Raw genomic sequence first — 23,407 nt, 5'->3', positions numbered from 1 at the left:
TTTTCCTTTTTCTAAAAATTTCTGGGGTTTGGGGTCCCACTAGATGTCGCCAATATATCACAAGGGTTCCTTGACCAATAAAGGGCTGAAAACTGCAGGTCTGCCTTGCTGAGTAGCAGCTTTCCAATGGTCTCAGGTAAAGATATTCATTCCCCAGCCCTACCTGGAGATGTCAGGGATTGGACGTGGGGCCTTGTGCAAGCACTGAGCTGGAGCTCCTCACCTGCAATGGGCCAAAAGAAGGATTGCAGCCGTCTTCAAATATCTGCAGTCTTGACAGTGCTAAAAGCCATTGAAGCATCCTCTTACTTTTCCATAGGTTTTCAGGCTCCTCATTTTGAAGCCTTAAACGACACCTTCCCACCACACTGACAACGATGGGCATGTTCACACACAACACTAAAAAACCACAGGGCTGACTGTAGAGGGGGTGTTAGATAGGGCTGCAACCCCTCATCCCAAGATCAGGTTAACAGTTTGGAGATGCTGTTAAACCCAGCTTTGATTATGGATACCCAAGGATTGCCCATGACACGGAATGCCATTTGCCACCAGTTGTGTCTTTTACTGGTCAATGATTATCTTGTCACAGTTACCCATATCTCAGTAATGTCCCAGTTGGATTACTACAATGTGCTATAGGTGGGGCACCTCTGAACAGTACTGGGAAACATCAGCTGGTCCAGAATACAGTGGCTAGTAGATCAACTAGAACCTACCATTGGGAACATATTTCATCAGCACTTAAATATTTGTGCTGCCTTCCTCTTTCTTTGTGGGTACAGTACAATTCAAAGGCCTGGTTTCAGCCTATAAAGCCCCAGACATTTGGGACCAGGGTCTTTAAAGCAGGGTTTCCCAACTTAAGGCTCCCAGAGGTTGACTGCAACTCCCATCCCCACACAGGGGATGATGGGAACTGTAGTCCACCAGCATCTGGGCTGCCAAAGTTGGGCACCCCTGCCCTAAAGACCCAACTTCTCTGGAGTTAACTGTCTGAGAAGCCACAGGACATGCTCTATGCTCATTGTCAAGGCTCCGCTGTAGGCACAAAATAGCCTCCAATTCCTCCTTTTGGAAGGGCGGTATAAAAGTTTTAATAATAAACAAACAAACAAACAAACCCCATCTCTGGTTATGAAATGGCCCTTCAGGTTCTGTTGTCTCAGACTCACAGGTGCCTGTCCAGTTTGTGTTTGTTCAAAAATGATCTGATGGTAACAGAGGCCACAACTGCTGAGGACACCAAAATATGCAGGACGGTGAAAACCCAAGAAGATTGCAAAGTGGCCAGGTGAATGTGCAACAAAATAATAAATGAGGTTCATTGCAAATAAGTATAATGCTGGGGCAGAACCTTTCAGTTTCACATTTACACTGATGGAGTCTGAATTGTGACCAGGTGCGCAGGATAACAGAGTGGACGAGACACATGTCCCTGGGCTGCAGGGAGGCCACCAAAGGGCCCTCTTGCTCCTCCAGGAACCCCTGGTTCCCCCAACTCCATTTCCCCTTCCCCCCACTGCACTTCCTACCAGGCATGCTACCCCCATACCAACCATGCCCCTTCCCCCTGCATCAGCACCTCAATGCAGAGGGTGTGGTTGGCTTGGAACGCAAGCATGGAGGCCCCTTGCCCTCTCCAGCTGGTGACCAACGTGCTTGCCTGCTGCAGAGGGTGAAGGGCTGCCATGTTTCATTCCCGGGGTCAACCATGCCCCCTGCAACAGTGCACTGATGCAGGGGGAAGGGGGTGTGGCTGGCACAGGGTAGTGCATTTGGTGGCGGCCTCGGTGGCTTGTCTCAGGGCACCAGCAACCTTGCTACACCCCTGGCCATGACTAACCAGGAAAGAGATCCTGGGAGGCAGCTCAGTGAAAATGTGGGCCCAGCATGCAGCAGGCGTGAAAAAGGTAAAGTCCAGGCTAAGGAGTATTAGGAAAGGGACTGAACGCGACACCAGGAGTGTCATCATGCCTTTACAAAAAGTGATGGTGACGCTAAACTGGAACCATCTGTCCACTTCTAGTCCCCCTCCCCACTTCAGAAACAATATAGTACATCGGGAAAAGAGCAGCTAAGTTATTGGGGCGGGGGAGTGGACTGACCAGGAAAGAAATGGTGGTGTTGTGGTGGAAAGCTCACTGAGGAGAATTGGGCAGGAGGGGGCTGCAGAGAGCAGGGTAGGGGCCCACCAGACCCTCAAATCTCTCTCTCTCTCTCTCTCTAATATTTATGCCCCACCCCTCCAGTGCCACACTGCTCAGAATGGTAGGTGCGAGCATTCTTTTCTCATTTTGCATGCAAGGGGCCAGTGCTGGGCATCCGCAGAGACACAGACCTGCAGCCAACTAGGCTGGGGTGTACAGAACAGCAGTGTCTGCCTTACAGGTGGAAACAGGGCTGCAGCCTCTGCTAGGGGAAAAACAGCCGGGGAGACAACTGCAGGGGGGAACCAGAGGCATTATCCCACCACCAGGAGTACCTGAATGTGATGCTTTGTCTCTCTCACTCTGGCCTCAGGATGATGTGGGATCTTCCATTGTGATGCACCTGTTGTTCTTCAGCATTACAATGAGAGAGAGAGGGAGGGAGGGGCAGGAAGGGACAGAATAAGGAAGGAAAAACAGGTCTTGTTTGAGAAACGTGAAGGCAGAAGGGAGTTAACCGCTGTTCCTTGGGCCAGGGTTGGTCTGACACTTGCTGCTGACAGTCTGACAGGTTTGCCCCAGAAGGTCACAGAGGATTGGGTGGGCCCCCAGCACTACTCCGGGCTGCACCATGATCTTAAGGGCATCCAGGGATACCTCAGAGCCAGGGATGCAGCTCCCAGGGCAACCAGTCAGAACCATGGCCAGAGCTCAGCAGGAACTGCAGGAGTCAGGCACTGCAGCAGTGGCGATTTGCTCCAGCAGTGTCTCAGCAGACTGCTGGGTCTTATAGTCTGCTGCTCAGGTAGGGTGACTCAGCCCCAGGGACCTTGCCTGATTTTGAGGCATTTGCTCTGGTGGTGCTGGAGGCTTCCACCATGACTGGGAGGTCCTCAGAGGACTCTTCTGACTTGGAGGACCTGGGCCAGGCAGAATCCTCAGGTTTCGGCAGGGTTGCTATTGGGGATCCTGTGCTTCCACAGGTGTGGGGGTCCCAGTGGTGCAGGGCCATTGTGTGCCTGGGTCACTGCTGTCTCCCAGTCATTTTCCTCCCTTAAATTCCACGCCCCTACCCCCACCTGTGATGTTCCAAAGTCTGGGGTCAAGACAGGTTGCCAGCTCTGTCTACATTTATTCCTGGAGATGTCATTTTCATCCCCTCTCCCCCAATATTTTTCACAATATCAAACCATGAAAATCTCCAGGATTGCTTTCAAAAGTCTCCTGGAGACAGATGCCAATTCCTGGAGCCTCTGAGCCAATTGCGGTGGGTTGGCAACCCTACACCCTGGTATGAGGGGGCCCATGGAGGGCAGTTTGCCCAAGGCCACAGAGACTGAAACCTGGAATTGGTGGTAGAAAGACTTAATGGATTGTGTGATGCTTTGTGGGTGCCCATAAAAAGAGTGCTGCTCCAAGCAACTCTTTGGGTCACTGAGCTATCAGGGATGATCCTAGAGGGGCAAGGAGCCTGGGAAAGGGTTTCATAAGATAAAGCGGCTGCATGAGGGGGCAGGGACAAGTCTGCAGAGAAGACAGGCCAGAAGAAAAGGCAGCTAAAGCTGATCAGGAAGCCCAAGGGAAGAAAAGCAAAGCAGCAGGGAGCAACTTCTGACTCCTGGCCATTGTGGCTGGTCAACTGGAAAAATCAGGATGTGTGCATCTCAGACAGAAGTGTGTCCAGCAGCCCTAAAGTTCAGGAGCTCAACTGTACTAACCCAGAATCATCGTCATTCCTGCCCACCCACAATCTCTGGTGAGGACTGGATACAAGGTCTGCCCCACGTTGGGGGCATGAGTTGTTGAGCCACAAAAACCAGAGGGTAGGGAATCTGAAAAAGAGGAAGACTTTATCACAGAGTGGCAAAGACCAACCACCGCACACTGGAGGAAGGAGGAGCCCCACCTGCCCCTCCCATTGGATTTCCTTGGTTTGGAAAGGAGAACATAGGAGGAGAACATAAAGATCGGGATTGGGTGGATTCCTAACTGGATTCCAAATGTGAGATGCCTGCAGATCTGGCAATGCAGCTAGAGGCATTATATAGCTCTCATATTCCCAAACTGAAGCTGTCCCATTCTAGGGGCTTTCCAAAGGGACATTCAGAACCACTCAAGGGTATTGTGCATGCAGTGTGCACTGCTGCAACACACACCTGGGCATGTTTCCTGGTCTGTGCACACATACTTAGTTGCCTAGTGTCACATTCCTTGCCACTGAAAATGCTCCCCTGCGAACTGGGCAAAGAGGCACCTTTTTAATGTGGTGATTTTATTTAGCAGGGGGAGAGTAACTGTCCCTATCCAGCCCCAGCACAGGACTTCCAGTGACTGTTGCTGGTGTCTATCTTGTGTTTCTTTTTAGAATGTGAGCCCTTTGGGGAGAGGGAGTCATCTTATTTTTTATTTATTATTTCTCTATGTAAACTGCTTTGGAAACTTTTGTTGAAAAGGTAAAGTGTGCCATTGAGTCGGTGTCGACTCCGGGCAACCACAGAGCCCTGTGGTTGTCACTGGTAGAATACAATACAGGAGGGGTTTACCATTGCCATCTCCTGCGCAGTGTGAGATGATGCCTTTCAGCCTCTTCCTATACAGGTGAAACTCGGAAAATTAGAATATCGTGCAAAAGTCCATTAATTTCAGTAATGCAAATTAAAAGGTGAAACTGATATATGAGACAGACACATTACATTCAAAGCGAGACCACTCCCTTGTCATGGACAGATCATCACCTGGTGGGGTTTAGTTTGACTGCTCCGTCTGCCCTCTGCAGGGGTGGTGGGCCGATTAAGATGGTCCGCCCCCGGAGGCTTATGGATCCGCTTGGATTTCAGATGGCCCTCGGGGAGTTTCCAGTGTCCAGAGCTGGTGACCCTGTCGAGGCCTTGGTTGATCTCTGGAATGGAGAGATGGCCCGGGCTGTTGACACGGTTGCCCCCAAACGCCCTCCCCGGCTTGGTGGAGCCCGTTCGGCTCCTTGGTTTTCCTCGGAGCTTAGGGCGATGAAGCAACTCGGACGACAGCTGGAGCGACGCTGGAGGAAGAGTCATCACGAATCCGATCGAACATGGGCTAGAACCCATAAGACCTCTATTAAAAAAGCCCTCCCTTGATCCCTCCAACCTGGACAGTTATAGACCTGTGTCTAACCTCCCTTTTTGGGCAAGGTGATGGAGCGTGTGGTGGCGTCCCAGCTGCAGAGGGTCTTGGATGATACGGATTATCTGGACCCTTTTCAATCTGGCTTCCGCCCCGGGTACGGGACTGAGACTGCCTTGGTCGCTCTAGTGGATGACCTACGCCGGGAACTAGACAGGGGAGTGCATCCCTGTTGGTTCTGCTGGACCTCTCGGTGGCCTTCGATACCATCGACCATGGTATCCTTCTGGGCTGCCTCTCGAGTATGGGAATCGGAGGCACTGCGTTGCAGTGGTTCCGGTCCTTTCTTGAGGGGAGGGTCCAGAAGGTGGTGCTGGGGGACTACTGCTTGGCCCCGTGGCCGTTGGCCTGTGGGGTCCCGCAGGGTTCGGTCTTGTCCCCCATGCTGTTTAACATCTACATGAAGCCGCTGGGAGAGGTCATCTGGGGTTTTGGACTGAGTTGTCAGCAATATGCGGATGACACTCAGCTCTATCTCTCCTTGTCATCTGATCCTAGGGAGGCGGTGGATGTCCTGAATCGGGGGCTGGAGGCCGTGATGGGTTGGATGTGGGCTAACAAACTGAAATTGAATCCGGATAAGACGGAGGTACTGTTGGTCAGTAGGAGAGCCAATCGGGATTAGGAGATTTTACCGGTTCTGGATGGGGTTGCACTCCCCTTGAAGGAGCAAGTACGCAGCTTGGGGGTACTACTGGACCCGGCTCTGCTTTTGAAAGCTCAGGTGGAGGCGGTGGCCAGGGGTGCCTTTGCACGGCTTCGGCTGGTGCGCCAGCTGCGTCCCTTTCTCAAGAAGGCAGATCTGGCCATGGTTACCCACGCCTTAGTCATGTCACGGCTGGATTACTGTAACGCGCTCTACGTGGGGCTGCCCTTGAAGAATATCCGGAAACTGCAGCTAGTGCAAAACGCGGCAGCGAGGGTTTTATCTGGAGCTGCCCGTTGGGAACATATCACCCCCATTTTGAAAGAGCTGCACTGGCTACCGGTTCGTTTCCGGGTCCAATTCAAGGTGCTGGTTTTGACCTTTAAAGCCCTAAAAGGTTTGGGCCCGGGGTATTTGAGGGACCGCCTGCTCCCAAGGGTTGCTGCCCGCTTGACGAGGACATCTGAGGGGGCCCTGCTCTGGGTGCCGACAATGAGAGAGGCCCGGTTGTCGTGTACTCGGGACAGGGCCTTCTCTGTTGCTGCCCCCAGACTCTGGAATGCTCTCCCAGTGGCCATTCGTTCCTCAGACTCCATCACAGCTTTTAGAAAGCTTGTAAAGACTTGGCTTTTTACCCAGGCTTTTACATAATCGTTTTTACTGCTGCTGTGGGTGTTTTTATCTGTTGTATTGTTTTATGCCTGTTTTTATATGTGTTTATACTCTTAGCATGATGTTTTTATTGTGTTTTTATTGTATGTTTTTAACTTTTGTAAACCGCCTTGGGGTTATTTTTTAATGAAAGGCAGTATAAACATGCAAAAATAAATAAATAAATAAATAAATAAATAAATAAATAAATAAAGTCAAGCCTTAATTTGTTATAATTGTGATGATCATGGCGTACAGCTCATGAAAACCCCAAATCCACAATCCCAGAAAATTAGAATATTACATGGAACCAAGAAGACAAGGATTGTAGAATAGAACAATATCAGACCTCTGAAAAGTATAAGCATGCATATGTATTCAGTACTTGGTTTGGGCCCCTTTTGCAGCAATTACTGCCTCAATGCGGCATGGCATGGATGCTATCAGCCTGTGGCACTGATGAGGTGTTATGGAAGACCAGGATGCTTCATTAGCGGCCTTCAGCTCTTCTGCATTGTTTGGTCTCAATTCTCTCATCCTTCTCTTGGCAATGCCCCATAGATTCTCTATGGGGTCAGGTCAGGTGAGTTTGCTGGCCAGTCAAGCACAGTACACTGTATACTTTTCAGAGGTCCGATATTGTTATTCTACAATCCTTGTCTTCTTGGTTCCATGTAATATTCTAATTTTCTGGGATTGTGGATTTGGGGTTTTCATGAGCTGTACGCCATGATCATCACAATTATAACAAATTAAGGCTTGACTTATCTCGCCTTGCATGTAATGCGTCTGTCTCATATATCAGTTTCACCTTTTAATTTGCATTACTGAAATTAATGGACTTTTGCACGATATTCTAATTTTCCGAGTTTCACCTGTATTGCTGCTGCCCGATATACAGGTGTTTCCCAGAGTCTGGAAAACATACTAGTGGGGATTTGAACTGGCAACCTCTGGCTTACTAATCAAGTCATTTCCCCACTGAGCCATAAATTGTTGTTGTTGTTGTTGTTGTTGAAAAGCCTCCAGAAAGTGGGAGACAATCCTCAGAACTGCAAATTCTGTGTTATACTCACTGCTGAAGATTCTGAGGAGTAGCCATGTCATCTGCGGGAACCATCTTTGGCAGGAGGAGGAGAAATGGGTACGCTTGCTCCGGGGCTGGGTTCTGGAGGAGCCTAGACTACGCACTTCACTGTTTTCATTAAGATGAGTAATACAATTTAAGTACGACTTGAATCTTTGAAGTGCACAAATGCTCTTTTAGAACTGCACTTTCTTTTTCTGGAGCTGCACATTTTGTGTCTGGTGGCACGTTTTTAAAAAGCCCTGTCCCATTCATATTTACGCTTTAAAAGGTGGACAGTTGAACCCAACTCTTGAATTTCACAGTGCTGATGAAATCAATTCTGTGGCTGGAATTCTGATTTCCTTCTCTGAAGTTTGCGTTTCTGACAGCCATAGTCCACCCTCAAGACTGGAAGCAGCCTGGTGAAACTGGAGCATCTCTTTCAAATATGAAGATGAATATCCACATTTTGATTTTTCACAATTTCTCATTCACACTTCCAGATTTGTTGCTCTCACTACCTTTCTGGGGAAGATGTAGCGTTATTTGGTTGCAAAGTGCCCTTGGTAATGGCTCCTTGCAGCATCTTCAGCACTCACTGAGCTGACTTTGGTACTGCATTGCGGAAGGTGCTATCACTACCTCTCCGACTCATAATGCAACCAAAGCAGTTAAGAAAGAAGGAAGAGTGTTTTATTGCTGGTCTAAGATCTACAAAATGATGGTAAAGCCAAAAGCTAGATTCTGTTTTCCATATGGTACAGAAGGAAGGTACATTCAAAACACCTCATCTGCTAAAGCCAGTATGGTTGGATATGTGAAACATAACTATTTGCTCTCTCTCCAGTTTCAAAGTGTGTGTTGTAGAACAGATTTAATATGTGTTGTATTTCATTAGTTTATTGTAGGGGTGGAAGAGGAAGGGGAGAGGAGATGATGCTTGCACAGCAGAGATGTGTAAAGGTGATCATTTTTGTCCACAAGTTCTCTTTAACTGATTAGACTGATAGTAATTTGATCAGCAATCATTTGTTTGACGATCTGGCTATTTTATTTCAGACTGTAGAGGAAATCAGGATACAGCTACACATCTGGAACAGGCCAGGTGAGTGGCGGAGAGCAGGAGATATAGTGTGCATCTATAATCAAGAACCCGAAAAGGAATGAGTTCATCCCATCACGCCATGGACCACTTTGCAATACAGTAATACTCAGGTGGGAATAGCAGCTTCTGTACTGTTCTCTTTGGACTGCAAAACATGTTTTTCTGTTGTGGTGGTAACTCCTTGAACAGGTCGTCACCTTCAGTCATGGTGGATTGAGAACTGAAAGGGAAAGGTTCTCAGCTCTTGTCAAAATCAAGAAGATGCTTCTGGACCGGTTGCCACCTTGGCTCCACTCCCCAAGATGATGCTTCTGGACCAGGAGGTAAGGCCTTCAGAAGTCTTCTTGTCAGGTGAGAATGATGTTACTTTACAGGGCTGGCTTTGGTAGAAGACAGAGAAAAGGTGGTTGCCATCTTCTCTTCACAGGTTTAAAAGGATTGCAAAACATGTAAACAGCCTTTGGAATGCAAAACATGTTTCTCTGTTGTGATGACTCTTTTGCCTTCAGTGGTGGTGGACTGAGAACTGAAGAGGTCAGGAGACTCGTTTCTTGGAGTGATGGGAGTCCCAAGCAAATGTAGGAAAACAAGGGTATCTCATGGGGAATGATTCAGTCTAGCCTGAGTGAGTGGGGATTTCTGGTCCTTGCTGACATGCCCAGGGTAGCTCTGACTGCCATTTTTGGGGTCGGGAAGGAATTTTCCTCCAGGGCAGATTGGCCAAGTTTCTGGAGTATTTTTTGCCTTCCTCTGGACATCCACCAGGGGTCATATATTAGGCTATTTTAGGAACGGATAGATATGAAATAAACATGATAATTTTAAAAAAAAACCCAACAACCTTGCAAAAGCTGAACTCAGCAAATAAAAACAGAACACTAAAAATAAAGACAATTAATAAAAAACATAAACATGGACATGGATTTTGCCTCTTTTTGCTGTATTAACTGATATAGGAAGTACATCATTGATACTCATAGGACTTCAGCAAATTTCTTCAAAAACATCAGGAAACATGGATTGCTAACTATTGCATGAATGGTTGCTGGAAAACATCAATGCAAGGGCAATCATTCTCAGTGGGGGGAAACTGGGAAGAGGGTGTTGTACATCCTACTCTGTAGTGGCCAACCCTTGGTGTGTCCAGTTCTGGGCATCACATTTTCAGGAGGACACTGATAAACTGGGATAGGTTCAGAAGAGAACAACAAAGATGGTGAGAAGGTCTGGAAAACAAGCTTATGAGGAACAGCTGACAGAGCTGGGGATGTTTAGCCTGGAGGACAGAAGACAAAGGGGAGCCATGAGAACCATCTTCAAATATCTATGACCGCCATCATCCTCAAAGGGCTGTCAAAAGAAAGAGGAGTGGACTTGTTCTCTGTTGCTTCTGAGGACAGAACGAGAACCAGTGGGTTAAGAGCCAGTGTGGGGTAATGGTTAGAGTGCTGGACTAAGACCAGGGAGGCCTGAGTTCAGGTCCTTGTTCAGCCATAAAACTCACTGGATGACTCTGGTCCGGCCACTGATGTCAGCCTAATCTACCTGCCAGGGTTGTCTTGAGGTAAACTTAACATGTATACCACTCTGGGGTTCTGGAAGAAAGAGCAGAAATAAACTGTAGAAATAAAATATATGTTACAAGGCAACAGATTCAGGATAGATGTCTGGAGGAATTTCCTAACTGTTTCAACAGTGGAACAGCTTGCCTCCTAGCCGGCAGGAGCAGCCAGTGGTCAGGGAACAAGCCGCAGGTGCTGCTCGTTCACCCTTGTCTCACCGCGCCTGCCTGCCTTTCGCCTTGCCCGGCTGCATCATTAGCTCCAGGCATGCCAGGTCCCCAACCTGGTGGTGAATGAGCCGCCTGCATGCCTGGGGTTATTGCTGCAGCAGAGCATGATGAGAAAGGGAGAATGGGCCGCCCCCTCTGCTTTACCCTAAAGGGCCACCACCACTGGCAGAGAGACCAGATGCTGCCAACTCAGTGCAATGAGTAAAAGTAAGATGTGCCCTCGAGTCAGTGTCTACTCCTGGTGCCCACAGATGATTTGTGATTTTCTTTTGGTAGAATACAGGAGGGGTTGACCATTGCCTCCTCCCGCGCAGTGTGAGATGATTCCTTTCAGCCTCTTCCTAGATCGCTGCTGCCCGATATAGGTGTTTCCCATAGTCTGAGAAACATACCAGCGGGGATTCGAACCCGCAATCTCTGGCTTGCTGGGTCGAGTCATTTCCCCGCTGCATCATTAGGTGGCTCCGGTGCAATGAGACTCCTCAAACTGAGCAGCTTTCAGTTTTACCAGTGGGAAGAGTCAAGGGGCGCCCAAAGCAACCAGGCAGTCCAGCCTGCAGAGGGAAAAAGAACCGACAGAGTGCAGCAGTCTTCCCAGGTCGTGTGAATCTCAGTGAGTGACGTAAATGAGGCTCCCGGCCAAGACGGACACGCGCGGCAGACAGTGCGGTACTAAATGAGGTCCAACTTCCCGCAGTAAAAATGGCGCCCGGAGCCGCTTCTCTGTTGCTGTTGCCAAAGATGGCGTCACGATCCTCATGGGCAAAACTGCCCTCAGTAAACATGGCATCCAGACCTTTCCCCGCTTATTCGTCGTACCGAATGGCGCCGGGATCTTTTTCTAGTAAAGATGGTGCCTATGGTAAAGCAAAGCCGCCCATAGTAAAGATGGCGTAGCCCTCAACAAAGATGGTGGAGGGAGGGAGCCTTCCTGCCAGCAACGAAGATGGCGATGCTCTGACTTGCTTCGTTTCCCTCCCCGCTCACCCCCACCCACCCCGGCCGAGTTCGGCGAACCACGTGACTTTCCCCGAGTGTGCCGTTTCTTGGAGACATCGAAATCGTCGTTGCTGGCCCCGGGCGGGTATACCGAGGGTCTCTCCCGGGGCTGCTTCCGCTTCGCACTTCCAGGTCGCGGCCTGTTGCCGTCTCCATGGAGACGGTGCACCTCGGCCAACCGCGAGCCACTTCCGCTGACGTCAACACCGACACGTGGATCCAAGATGGCGGCGTCAGGGATGCTGGTGAGTGAGCGGGGCGAGGCCGGGGGGTGCCCCTCTCCCCCAGCCCCCCCATCTGGGGAGGGGGGGTCCTTCGTGGCTCCGCCCCCGCCCCGAGGACCGCCTCCCTCCAGGTGGTGGGGCGGGGGCGCTGTGGAACTCAGGGGGCGCCGCTGCTCACCAGGCGCGGAAGGTTGGTGCCCCCTGGCCGGGGCAGAGCACGGCCGGAACTCGGCCTGGCCTCGGGGAGGGGCGCGGAGCCAGGGCCGGTAGCAGCGTAGGAAGCTGCCTGTTACTGAGTCTGACGCTTGGTCCCTCTGGCTCAGGGTTGTCTACCCTGACTGGCAGCGGCTCTCCAAGCTTTTAGGCAGGGATTTGTCCAGCTCTACCAGCCATACCTGGAGATGCTGCCAGGGAGGGAACTCGGGATGGTCATCATGCAAGCCGTCAGGTGGGCTAGTGTCAGGATGTCCTAAAAGATATGACAGGCATGCCCCCTGAAAGGCACTAGTTTCTTCCGAATGGCCAGTTCAGAGCATTCCTATGGCCATTGGGAAGGAGCCCTTGCATCTCAGTGGGTGTTCCCTGTCATTCATTTTAGCTCATTCCCTAGCCTAAGTCTACATAATCAGGTGCGTGATGTCAGCCAAGTAGACTAGCAACTTAGAAACTTCCTTATATCAAACCAGGTCCTTCGTCCTTCTACCTCAGTATTGCCTGCACTGACTGGCAGTGACTCTCCAAACATAAGAACAGCCCTGCTGGATCAGGCCCAAGGAGGCCCATCTAGTCCAGCATCCTGTTTCACACAGTGGCCCACCAGATGCCACTGGAAGCCTACAGGCAGGAGCTGAAAGGGGCAGGCCCTCCCTCCTGCTGTTACTCCCCTGCAACTGGTATTGAGAGGCATCCTGCCTTTGAGGCTGGAGGTGGCCTACAGTCCTCCAACTAGTAGCCCTTGATAGACCTCCATGAAGTTATCCAAAGCCCTCTTAAAGCCATCCAGGTTGTTGGCTGTGGTCAAGCAACATCTGTGGACAAGGTTGTGGTTTGCCCGCACAGCTCTACCTGGCAAATGAATAGCCAGACTGCAGGCAGTGTAACTCTTGTAATGTTGGGCTGGGTTGGATGGGAGAAACAGGCACAATCACGGGGCCCAGAACCAGAGGCAGCTGAGTTTTGCCACCCCGTCTGGCTTGTGAAGATGCATTGCAGCTGTGGAGTAGCCTGAACTGATGAGTTCTTCCTGAAACTGTCAAAAGTGAATTTGGGTCTGGACATATTTGGACAAAATACATGACATGCAGAAGCTTATTCTCCGAACATATGGATTCCAGAAGGTGGTGTGAGCTTCCCATACTGCATCTCATGGTGACAGCTTCAACGCTCTTTCTTTCTCCTCTCACTACTTAACATCAACCTGCGGCCTGGGTTAGGACGTTGGAGGATTTGTGGTGCGGAGTCGCCAGTTTTCTGGTATGCCTTAGCTGTACTTCTGGCTCAGGAGAAGAGGTTCTGAACGGATGCCTAGGAACAGTGGTGAGGGCACATAGGCTGAGGGTTATCTAGTCTGGTGACTGTGGGCCACCTCCAGCTTCAGAGGCACGATGCCTCTCAATACCAGTGGCAGGGGAACAACAGCAGCAGGAGAGAGGGCATGCCCATACTTCTTGCCTGTGGGCTCCCCAGAGGCATCTAGTGGGCCACTGTGTGAAACAGGATGCTGGACTGGATGGGCCTCCTTGGGCCTGATCCAGCAGGGCTGTTCTTATGAGGGCACATAGGTGGAAACTTGATCCAGAAAAGATTGGGGGAGAGGTGACTTTGGTGTAGAAGATTATCCTGTTTCACCAGTGTTGCACTCCCCTTTAAGGAACAGGTCCGCAGTTTGGTATGCTTCAGGATCTCCCTTGGCACTTGGATGCTCAGAGGAGTGACCCATGGCCAGGATGAGGCACCATTTGTGTGCAGTCCTTGGAAGCTATTGCTTGGCTAGCTGGGCACACCTGATGCATGCTATGCGAGCTGCCTTTGAAAACCATTTGGTACTTGCAGTTGGTTCAGGATGGGGTGGCCAGACTGTTGACTGGTACCCACTGCTTTAAACACAAATTGCCTGGATGAAACTTTTGTGCTGGTACTCAGGTAGTCTGTGAGCACAGCTCAAAGTGCCATTCTTGAAATATAGAGCCCTATGCAAGCAGGGGCTGGGGTACCTCAAGGACCACCTTGTCCTGCGGAGACCTGCCTTAACAGAGGGTATGAATAAGACTAATATTTATATACTGCTTTTCAACCAAATTTCTCAAAGCAGTTTACAGTAAATATACATAAATATTTATTTTTGAGTTAACATAAAACATCTTAGAATGATTTAAATGTTAATTGCTGTTTAAAGTTTTTAGTTTTAGTAATTTTTTAGTGTGTTAATTTTTTAAAAGTTTCTGTTAATAGCTGCTTGTGTTTGTTTTTGTGAACTGCCTGGAGCCTTTGGAGTCAGGTGGCATATTAATTAATTAATTTTCCCTGTCCCCAAAGGACTCACAATCTAAAAAAGAAACATAAGAGAGACACCAGCAACAGCCAGTGGAGGGATGCTGTGCTGGGGCTGGATAGGGCCAGTTGCTCTCCCCCTGCTCAGTAAAGAGAATCCCCACTTTTAAAGGTGCCTCTCTGTCAGTTAGCAGGGTAGGCTGACCATCATCGGAAGCAGGGCCTTTTTGTTGATCTCCCACCATCACCCCCCGCCCCGTTGTGGAACCCCTTCTGCAGCTGGACCTTTCCCTCCTCTCCCTTCAGTCACGGGCAAAAACTGCTCTTTTCCCAGAAAACCTTTGGAGGGAATTGGAACTAAGTTGGCTCTATACTGCATTCTGGTTTTTTTAATTGTATTTGTTGTTGTCTTGGTTTTTTAATTTGTGTTCTGGCCGTATGCACATTGTGAGCTGCCTTTGAGAGCCTTTTGGAGTGGAAGTGGCAGGATGTAAACTTAGAAATAAAATCTTGGACTTTGATCCTGCATAACCTTGCCTGGGTGTAGGTTGTTCTTCAAGCTGTGTGGATTACTGTTGAATGAGAAATGTGCACAGGGCTCAAGCTGTTGGTAAGAGAAAGCAATATAATAAACTTTGGGGAGGAACACTGTGCTGGGGCTGAATAGGAACAGTTGTGCCGTCTCCCCCCGCCCCCCGAGTATGAGAGACCCACCACTTTTAGAAGGTGCCTCTTTGCCCAGGTAGGAGGGGCTTTAGGAGAGCCGCTCCCTCTTATCCTCAGTCCCCACCATCTGCAATAATACCTTACAGGGTTGTGGTGAGAGAATACATGTTGTCTCTGGGAAGTAATGTAGAAATACTAAGCGTTGCTCTTGCAGCTCTCCCTTGCTCTGCAGTCATAGGTGCTTTTATGTGCAGTCGACCACGTGGTGTTTAAGGTTTCCAAGTGCATGTAGACAGCTGCGCCCAAGTGTAGTATTTACTACTACTACTATTTATGGCTACTCTTCAGCCAGGTTCTCAAAGTGGTTTACACAGAAAAATAAGTAAGACATAAATAAGATTTACTGTAACTTGTTTGGGATGAGGGAAATTCATTTTTATTTATTTATTGTTCAATTTATATACCGCCTTTCATTAAAACAATCCCAGTGGCAGGCCTGATGAGCAGGGCCCCTTGTGGAGTTGCACTCAAGTGGGGCTCTTCTCTGGGTTCATCTTGATCCCGTGTGGCAAGTACCCACTGCATCCTGAGATACGTTATAAACTGCACGTGGGAGGAACTTGCTAGAAGCTTGGCTCTGTGTCTCATAGCAGGGGGCATCATCATGTCCTGGACAGGAACCAGAAATGCTGGGACACGCAGCACGCACCTAAACTGTCCTCAATGGAGGTGACTCTCACAGGGTTGAGGTGGAGCAGCTCTGTGACCCATAGTCATCGCAGCGGAATTTTTGCTCTTGATGGGCTGGGCACTTTTGTAGTAACTTGATCTCAAGGCTGTCCACACATGGGCAAAGACAAACAGTACAGGAACAGTTATTCTAGTGCAGATGCCTTTAACTCATGCAGTACATTTCCCCCCATAAGGAGGGTCATGTTTAGCAACGTCGTGGGAGGATGTCCCAGAGATCTCTCTCTCTCTAGGGAGGCATGGAGGAGGCCTTATTCTGGTGAGTAAACCAGTTTGTGGGTGAGGCCATGAAAAGAGAGAGTATGAGCAGAATTGACAAGAGAGGGCATTCTGCTCAGTGGTAGACTATCCCTTTCCTTGGCAGACACTCAAGCAGTTGCAAAGAGAAAGATACAGGGCCAAGCAGGAGACACTCTGGAAGGGAATAAGGACCGGTTCAGGCCATCCATCTGACAGTCTGTCTAGTATGGCCTCGTATCTAAATATCTATCTTCTGTCTATATATTTAATTCTCTAAGGCATACCCGTGGCTAATCCTGTGCATGGCAGCTCTCACAAGAGTTCGGAGAGCTGCCGGATAGGCTAGCCACAGGACAGGTGGGAGAGGGGAAAATGGCTGTGGCGGCCAAAGAAAACTGCAAAACGGCGGCGTGCTGCATGGGCAGGCAAAACAGCAGTGACGGCGGCTGGGGAAGAAGGTGGTCATGGCAGGCGGGTCAGTGGGCAGGGGAAGGAAGAAGCCGGGTGGGGGTAGGTGGGGGAGAAAACAACGGCGATGGGGGAAATGGCGGTGGGTGGGGAGTCGGCGGGGCAGATGCTCTGCGCCCAGCCCAGCTAGTTTATTTTATTTAGCGTATTTGTACACTGGCAGAAACTCATGTTTCTTGGTGGTTTAAAGCAAACATAAAACAGAAATTAAAACAGTTTAAAACCACAATTCTGGTTAAAGAGCTTGGATGTTTAATTCATTTTTATTCATCTAGATTCATCTTTATTCACCCAGATGAATAAAGAGTCTTTTAAAATCTAAAGGTAAAGTGTGCTGTCAAGATCGATTTCGACTCCTGGTGACAACAGAGCCTGGTGGTTTTCTTTGGTAGATTACAGGAGAGGTTTCCCATTGCCTCCCCCCCCCCCCCATGCAGTCTGAGATGATGCCTTTCAGCACCTTCCTATATTGCTGTTGCCCAATATAGTACTAGCAGGGATACGAACCGGCAACTTTCTGCTTGTTAGTAAAGCATTTCCCCACTGTGAAATCTAGAGGCTCTTTTTTAGGCAAGGAGCGCATTCCAAAATCTCGGGGCAGCAACAGAGAAGGCCTGTCCCTTAGTAGCCAGCAGACAAGCTGGCAGCAACTGCAGATGGATCTCTCTGGATGATCTCAACGGATGGTGGAGCTCATAACGAAGGAGATGTTCTCTTAAATACTCTGGGTCTAAGCTGCTTAGGGCTTTATAGGTTATAACCGGCATTTGGTATTTTGCTGGGAAATATATTGGTAGCCATGTTAGTTCTTTTAATGTAGGAGAAATGTGGTCTCTTTACCATAGGTGACCAGGAATTCTGTCCAAGTGACACATTTTGTATGTGGGCAAGTGGTGATCGAGAGGCTTTTTTTCTTCATTGCTTTAACTTTGTTACACCAAGGCCTCTGTGGATAGCAGTGCCTTCAGCAATGCTTAGAGTTCTGCAGAAGCCATTGCTGCCCACAGAGGCTCAGCATAAAAAAAGGATTAAAGCAAATAAGGCAATCTGCCCCTGGTTCTTAAACATTTGAGCAGGCTAGTAACCTTTTGTGGCTTAATGACAAGGCTGTTCTAGCCCAGCATTCTGTTTCCAGCAGTTGACAGCTGGGTGCCTTTTTGGAAGCCCACAAGGAAGGATGAAGGCAGCTGTTTGCCGTCTGTCCATGACATCTGGGAAAGCAGTTTTTTTTAACTTCTGCTTGGAAGCTCCTTAAACCTGATGAAGTTGTCTTTTTGGATTCCTTTGCAGAACTCTTCAGCAGATTAATGAAGGACTTTGCTCCACAGAGACCTTGTAGATTATGAATACTCAGGCTGTGTAGTTGGTTCCATTAATCTACAACCTGTCCTGTACTGGCCATTGCTCAGGCTGAGGATTCTTGCAGGCAAACAGGAATGCACCAGAGCAGGGTTTCTTAACCTTGGGCCCTCAGATGTTGTTGGACTACAACTCCCATAATCCCCAGACATGGCCTTTGTGGCTGAGGATGATGGGAGTTGTAGCCCAACAACATCTGGGGGCCCAAGGTTCAGAAACCCTGCACCAGAGAGGTCCTGTGAAAGCTACAGGAAGAGATTGGAGCAGCCCCTGAAAGGATTTGTCCCCAGTGCCCGCTGAGGAATAAGGGCCACATGCTTGAACCCGGTGAGGAAGAGGAGAAATCAGCATAAGGCCTCTTATCCCATTTCCAGAGACAGATGGGTTGTGAGTCTGCCTTTACTTCCTTGCTCTGGGACAGATAAGGCTGGCCACCATTGAAGACAGAAGAGTTGGGCTGGTGAGTTCTTGGTCTCATTCCCTGCTAACTGAGCAAGGAGGCACCTTTTCAAAGTGGTGGGGAAGAGCAAATTGCTCTCTCCGTCCCCAGCAAAGCATCCTTCCAATGGCTGTTGCTGGTGTCTATCTTATGTTTCTTTTTTAGATTGTGAGTCCTTTGGGGACAGGGAGCCAATCTCTCCCTCTTGCGCGTGCTCTCTCTCTTTTGAAAAATGGTATATAAATATTATTTGTAGTCAGATAAGCCATTCTTTGCTACTCCACTTACTATTTGGCCTCTCAGTTTGGAAAGTACTAACACATGCCATTAGTAAATCATACACTGTCCTGAGTACATTGGCAAAAGGGTGGCATTATTAGGTAGTAAGTAAATTAATAGAAAGAATAGTAATAGATTCTTAGATTCATCTGTTGCAGCTGTTTTGTAGAGGTGACTGTTCTGTAGATGGATCATTTGGCTGTACTCGCTTGTTCCAACTTCTTTGGAAAACCATTTGACATATCCAGAACCACACAAGTTATGAGTGCCTTTGTAATGGGTAGCATCCCAACCAAGTTAGTCAGTATGAAATCTCATTGAAATGAATGGGATTTAAGCTAGTCATGACTTACTTGTCTCATGGATTTCACTGGTGTTTTGTCATTCTCAGGAACTTACATGTGTGTGTGTTCTGGTTGTGTGGTAGTAGTGGTGGGTGGATATTTTATCGTTTATGCTATAGTGTTATGGCTGTTCTAAAAATTGGGGCTGCTGTTTATAAAGCTTCTGTTGTTTTAAGTAGTCTTGGGTGAGATTGGTTTATAATGTGTTTAGACTTGTCTGGAGAGGAGGAGACAGAGGGCATATCCACTGATTATGGGCTGGCTATTCCAGTGGTGGTGGGGAATAGAAGAAGTAACATGGCAGGTCAGCAGGCCATTACAGGGAAATCAGAAACATAATTGCCATTTCCCCTTCTGGTGTTCCTGGCAGCTCTTTGACCTTGGGGAGCAGTGCCAACCACCAACAGAGCCTCACTTTGCTCCTTTGTAATGCCAGGTTGGTCCAGAATAAACCAGAAATCATCCATAACTGAATCATGGATGGTTCCTGGTTTATTCTGGACCAACCTGGCATTACAAAGGAGCAAGGTGAGGCTCTGTGGGTGGGTGGCACTACTCCCCAAGGTCAAAGAGCTGCCAGGACAACCAGAAGGGGCAGACCTAGTATGTATCACAGAGACTTGGTTCAGGGAGTCTGGTGGCCCAGTGTGGACCCAGCTTCTCCTTCCAGGGTGCTTAACAGAGCAGCAGGTGAGAGGATATGGGCGGGGAGGTGGAGTGGCTATGATCTATAACAACAACATCTCACTAGGGGTGTGCATGGTTCGGAGTCCCCCTGGGTCCGGCACGGGGGGGGGCTGTTACTTTAAGCAGGGGGGTGGTAGTACTCCCCCCCCCGCCGCTCTTCCCCCTCCGGCGCTGGTCGTTTTAAACATCTTCTTAGGGCGGCAGAGTTCCTCCCTGCCGCCCCTGCCCCCTAGCGCTAGTCTCTTTTAACCCTTAAGGAACAACGACGGGGGCAGGGGCGGCAGGGAGGAACTCTGCCGCCCCAAGAAGATGTTTAAAACGACCAGCGCCGGAGGGGGAAGAGCGGCGGGGGGGGGGATTACTACCACCACCCCGCTTAAAGCTACATGCCCCCGCCCATCCGAACCTCCGGACTGCCGAACCGGTCCAGAGGTCTGTAACAATGTGCCCAAACCAAACCATGCACACTACTACATCTCACCCTGATCCATGTCAAAATTTCTGACCATATTGAATCTGTGTACTTAAGTTTGGGGACCAGGGATAGACTGGGACTTCTGTTGGTGTACCAAGCACCCTGCTGCCTAGTGGAGTCCTTAACTGAGCTGATGGACTAGTTCTTGGGCTTGACATTGAAGTCTCCCAGGCTTTCAGTGGTGGGGGACTTCAGTGTTCACTTTGGGACCAATTTGTCCAGGGCAGCTCAGGAGTTCATAGTGGCCATGATGACACTGAGCCTATCCCAAGTGGTCTTGGGACCGACACACATTGCTAGTCACACGCTTAATCTGGTCTTTTACTCTGATCAAGGTGGTGTTCTATGGATGGAGACTTCTGTGATTTCCCCATTGTCATGTACAGACTACCATCTGGTTAAGGTTGGACTTACAACTACATCCCACCTCCACAGGGGTGAGGGGCCTATTAGGATGTTCCACCCAAGAAGGTTATTGTATCCAATAGGATTCCAAGAAGCCTTGGAAGGATTTATTGTTGGCAATGCTGGTGATCCTGTTGATGCCCTGGTGGAGAATTGGAACACCAAACTCACCAGAGCAGTAGACATGATCGCTCCTAAGCATCTTCTCTGACACACTTTAAAACTGGCCCCTTGGTAAATGGAAGAACTGCGGGAGGTGAAGTGGCAAGGTAGACGACTAGAGCACAAGTCTGGAAAAAGACTTGACTTGAATCCGACAGATTACAACATAGAGTGCATTTGAAGATCTATGCTTAGGTAATACGTCCTTTTCCACCGTTCTGCCCATATTGCATCTGCAAGCTCACGTCCAGCAGAGTTGTTCATGGTTGTGAGAGGGCTAGTGCATGCCCCTCTGCCTGTGAATCGGAATTTGGAACCATCAATTTAACCATTGCGGCATTTTTAATGAGTTCTTTGTGGGTAAAATCTCTTGTATTCGGGCCAACTTAGACTTAGACCCCACAATTACTGCAGTGTCTGATGCGGAAGTGTCCAGTAACTGCTCTTGTGTGGTTAGGCTGGATCCGTTTCTGTTTGTGACTCCTGAGGATGTGGACAAGCTGCTTGGAACAGTGCGGCCTACCACCTGTTATCTTGACCCTTGTCCGACATGGCTTATACCATCTGGCTGTGGGGCTGTTGTAGAAGGCCTGGTAGAGATTATAAATGCTTCTCTGAGCGGGGGCAGAATCATTAAGACCTCTTAATGGCAATCATTAGACCTCTTCTGAAGAAGCTTGCCTTGGATCTGAAGCAACTATAGGCCTGTCTCCAACCTCCCATGGCTGAGCAAGGTAATTGAGAGGGTGGTGGCCTCCCAACTCCATGCAGTCTTGGATGAAACCGATTATCTAGACCCATTTCAGACTGGCTTTCAGTCAGGATATTGGGTGGAGACTGCCTTTGTTGGCCTGATGGTTGATCTGAAATTAGGAATTGACAGAGGGAGTGTGACTCTGTTGGTCCTTTTGGATCCCTCGGCAGCTTTTGATACTATCAACCATAGTTGTAATCCACCCAGAGAGACGGAAGTTTGGTCTACAAATTTGTTACGAAATAATAATAAAATAATAAAATAATGTATTATTAGTTGGGTGCCCACACCTGAGCATTACTTTGGATCTGTAGTGCCCTGTCTCTGGGAAGGGCTTGGATTATCTGTGGGTTCACGTCAACTCTGCTCTCTTTGTATTAGAGCTTAAACTAGAAATCAGCAACTGGAGGCTGCTGGGCCCAAGTTAGCCTCCCTTGCCGTCCTGCAGGTGAAAAAGGTGTGCCAAAGGGAGCATTTGAGTCAGAATAACTTCTTGGATTTTCGCTTTACAGTAGGGTTCCCATGATGGTCTACCATCATCTCCAGCCACAGCGGCCAAAAGCCATTGTGGCTAGGGAGGGTGGGAGTTGTATCCATCAATGTATGGGGACCCAAGATTGAGGACCCCAGAAATGTAAGTTGAGAGGCTGGCCCAAGTCTACTCAAAAGAAGTCCCTGTGCAAGGGATCTGTTGCTGGGCTGTCCCGTTTGAGCCTGCCGGTGGGTGACTCAAATGTTAGGCAAACATTTCTATATAGGAAATGCTTCTCCATATAAAATGCTCTCTGTGCATACAGAACTAGCATGTTGAAGGGAGGGGCTTGGGGAGCTTTGCCTCAGACATGCTTGTGTTGTATGTGTGCAGAGTGTTTTATGGGTAAAGGGGTTCAGACCTTCAAGCTGCTTGTCTGTCTTGGATTCCAAGTAATGTTGTTTCAACAAATGCATGTGTGTCTGAGAGAGAATGAGCCATCAGTAAAAGAGTTCAAGGAAGTTAGAACAGGCAGTCTTGAATGCTTCTTGTATATTTCTTCTTCTTCTCGGACTTCAGAGTTGCACCGCGTGCCCCTACTGGATTCTTTTCCTGGCAAAGAGAGTGCAGGGAACACTGTCAGTGAGGACCACAGTTTGACAACCTAGTTGTTCCCCCAGTCTCTCTTTAGAAGGCTCCTGCCCCTCCAGGAATACAGGGCCCAGCCTTCTGACCACTGACCTCCTTGGGTACGTCTAGGAGGCTGAAGCAGGATGCGGCCAGATGAGGCCTCTGGAGTGGTGCCTCTTTCTTGGCTCCTGCCCATCTGCTGTGATTTCCTTCTCACTGAAGGAGTCTGCAAGGGGTTTAGTAGCAGCAAGATTAGGTTTCTCTTGGTTTTCCCTCTGTCTGCTGCTACTTCAGTTCCTGCAGATTTGCTTAAAACAACAGATCTGGTTTTGTGCGTTTGGCCTTATTTTTTTAAAACAACAACTACAGGTAGGTGATGTCGGAAATGGCTTAAGAACATAAGAGCAGTACTTCTGGATCAGGCCCACCAAGGCCCCTCTAGTGCAGCATCCTGTTCCACCCAGTGGCCTAGCAGGGTTGCATTCCTCCAGTGACACAATCTGCTTTCTCTCTGCAGGAAAGGCTCACGTGTCCGGTGCTGCTGCTGCTGATGTGCCATGGGGTGAGCTGCTTCTATGTCCCAGGCGTCGCACCCATCAACTTCCACAGAAAGGCTCCTGTAGAAATCAAGGTGGGTTGGGACCATGAAATGGTGCAAGGCTTCTCACAGTGTCCCAAACGCGATTTTGTTGGGTTGTGGCTCTCAGACACCAAAGAGAGGAATCCAGGTTCCGGCAAAGGCATTGACCTTTGAACTTGACTTGGGTGATTCAGCCTTTTTACAGGGTTGTTATTCCAAGGTGCTCTATTCAGCAGCTGATGTGCTTGCACTCAGATCCCTTGATTTCAACGAGAAAGTTCCATGTGTTAATTTTCTCCTGTTGAAAATAATTAAGATGTAAAAAGTTTTCAACTTTGATTGGGTTTGCCTCCAGGCATGTATTGATTTCCTCCCTCCCTCTCTCTCCATGGGCCTGAGATGGCTTTCA

The 23,407-nt window shown here is 48.9% G+C and overlaps 1 protein-coding gene across 1 annotated transcript in view; it reads left to right on the top strand.

Moving 5' to 3' along the window:
* Positions 1-11,652: 11,652 nt before the first annotated feature.
* TM9SF4 (transmembrane 9 superfamily member 4) overlaps positions 11,653-23,407 on the top strand; it is a 35,984-nt gene continuing 24,229 nt past the window's right edge. The window contains exons 1-2 of the mRNA XM_053248201.1: positions 11,653-11,819; positions 22,936-23,049. Coding sequence (XP_053104176.1) covers positions 11,799-11,819; positions 22,936-23,049 — 135 coding nt within the window. The 5' untranslated portion in view covers positions 11,653-11,798. The remainder of the gene's footprint in view (positions 11,820-22,935; positions 23,050-23,407) is intronic.

Source organism: Hemicordylus capensis, chromosome 4 (genome assembly GCF_027244095.1).
Source record: "Hemicordylus capensis ecotype Gifberg chromosome 4, rHemCap1.1.pri, whole genome shotgun sequence".
Lineage (NCBI taxonomy): Eukaryota > Metazoa > Chordata > Lepidosauria > Squamata > Cordylidae > Hemicordylus > Hemicordylus capensis.
This window is presented reverse-complemented; position numbering and strand designations above follow the sequence as displayed.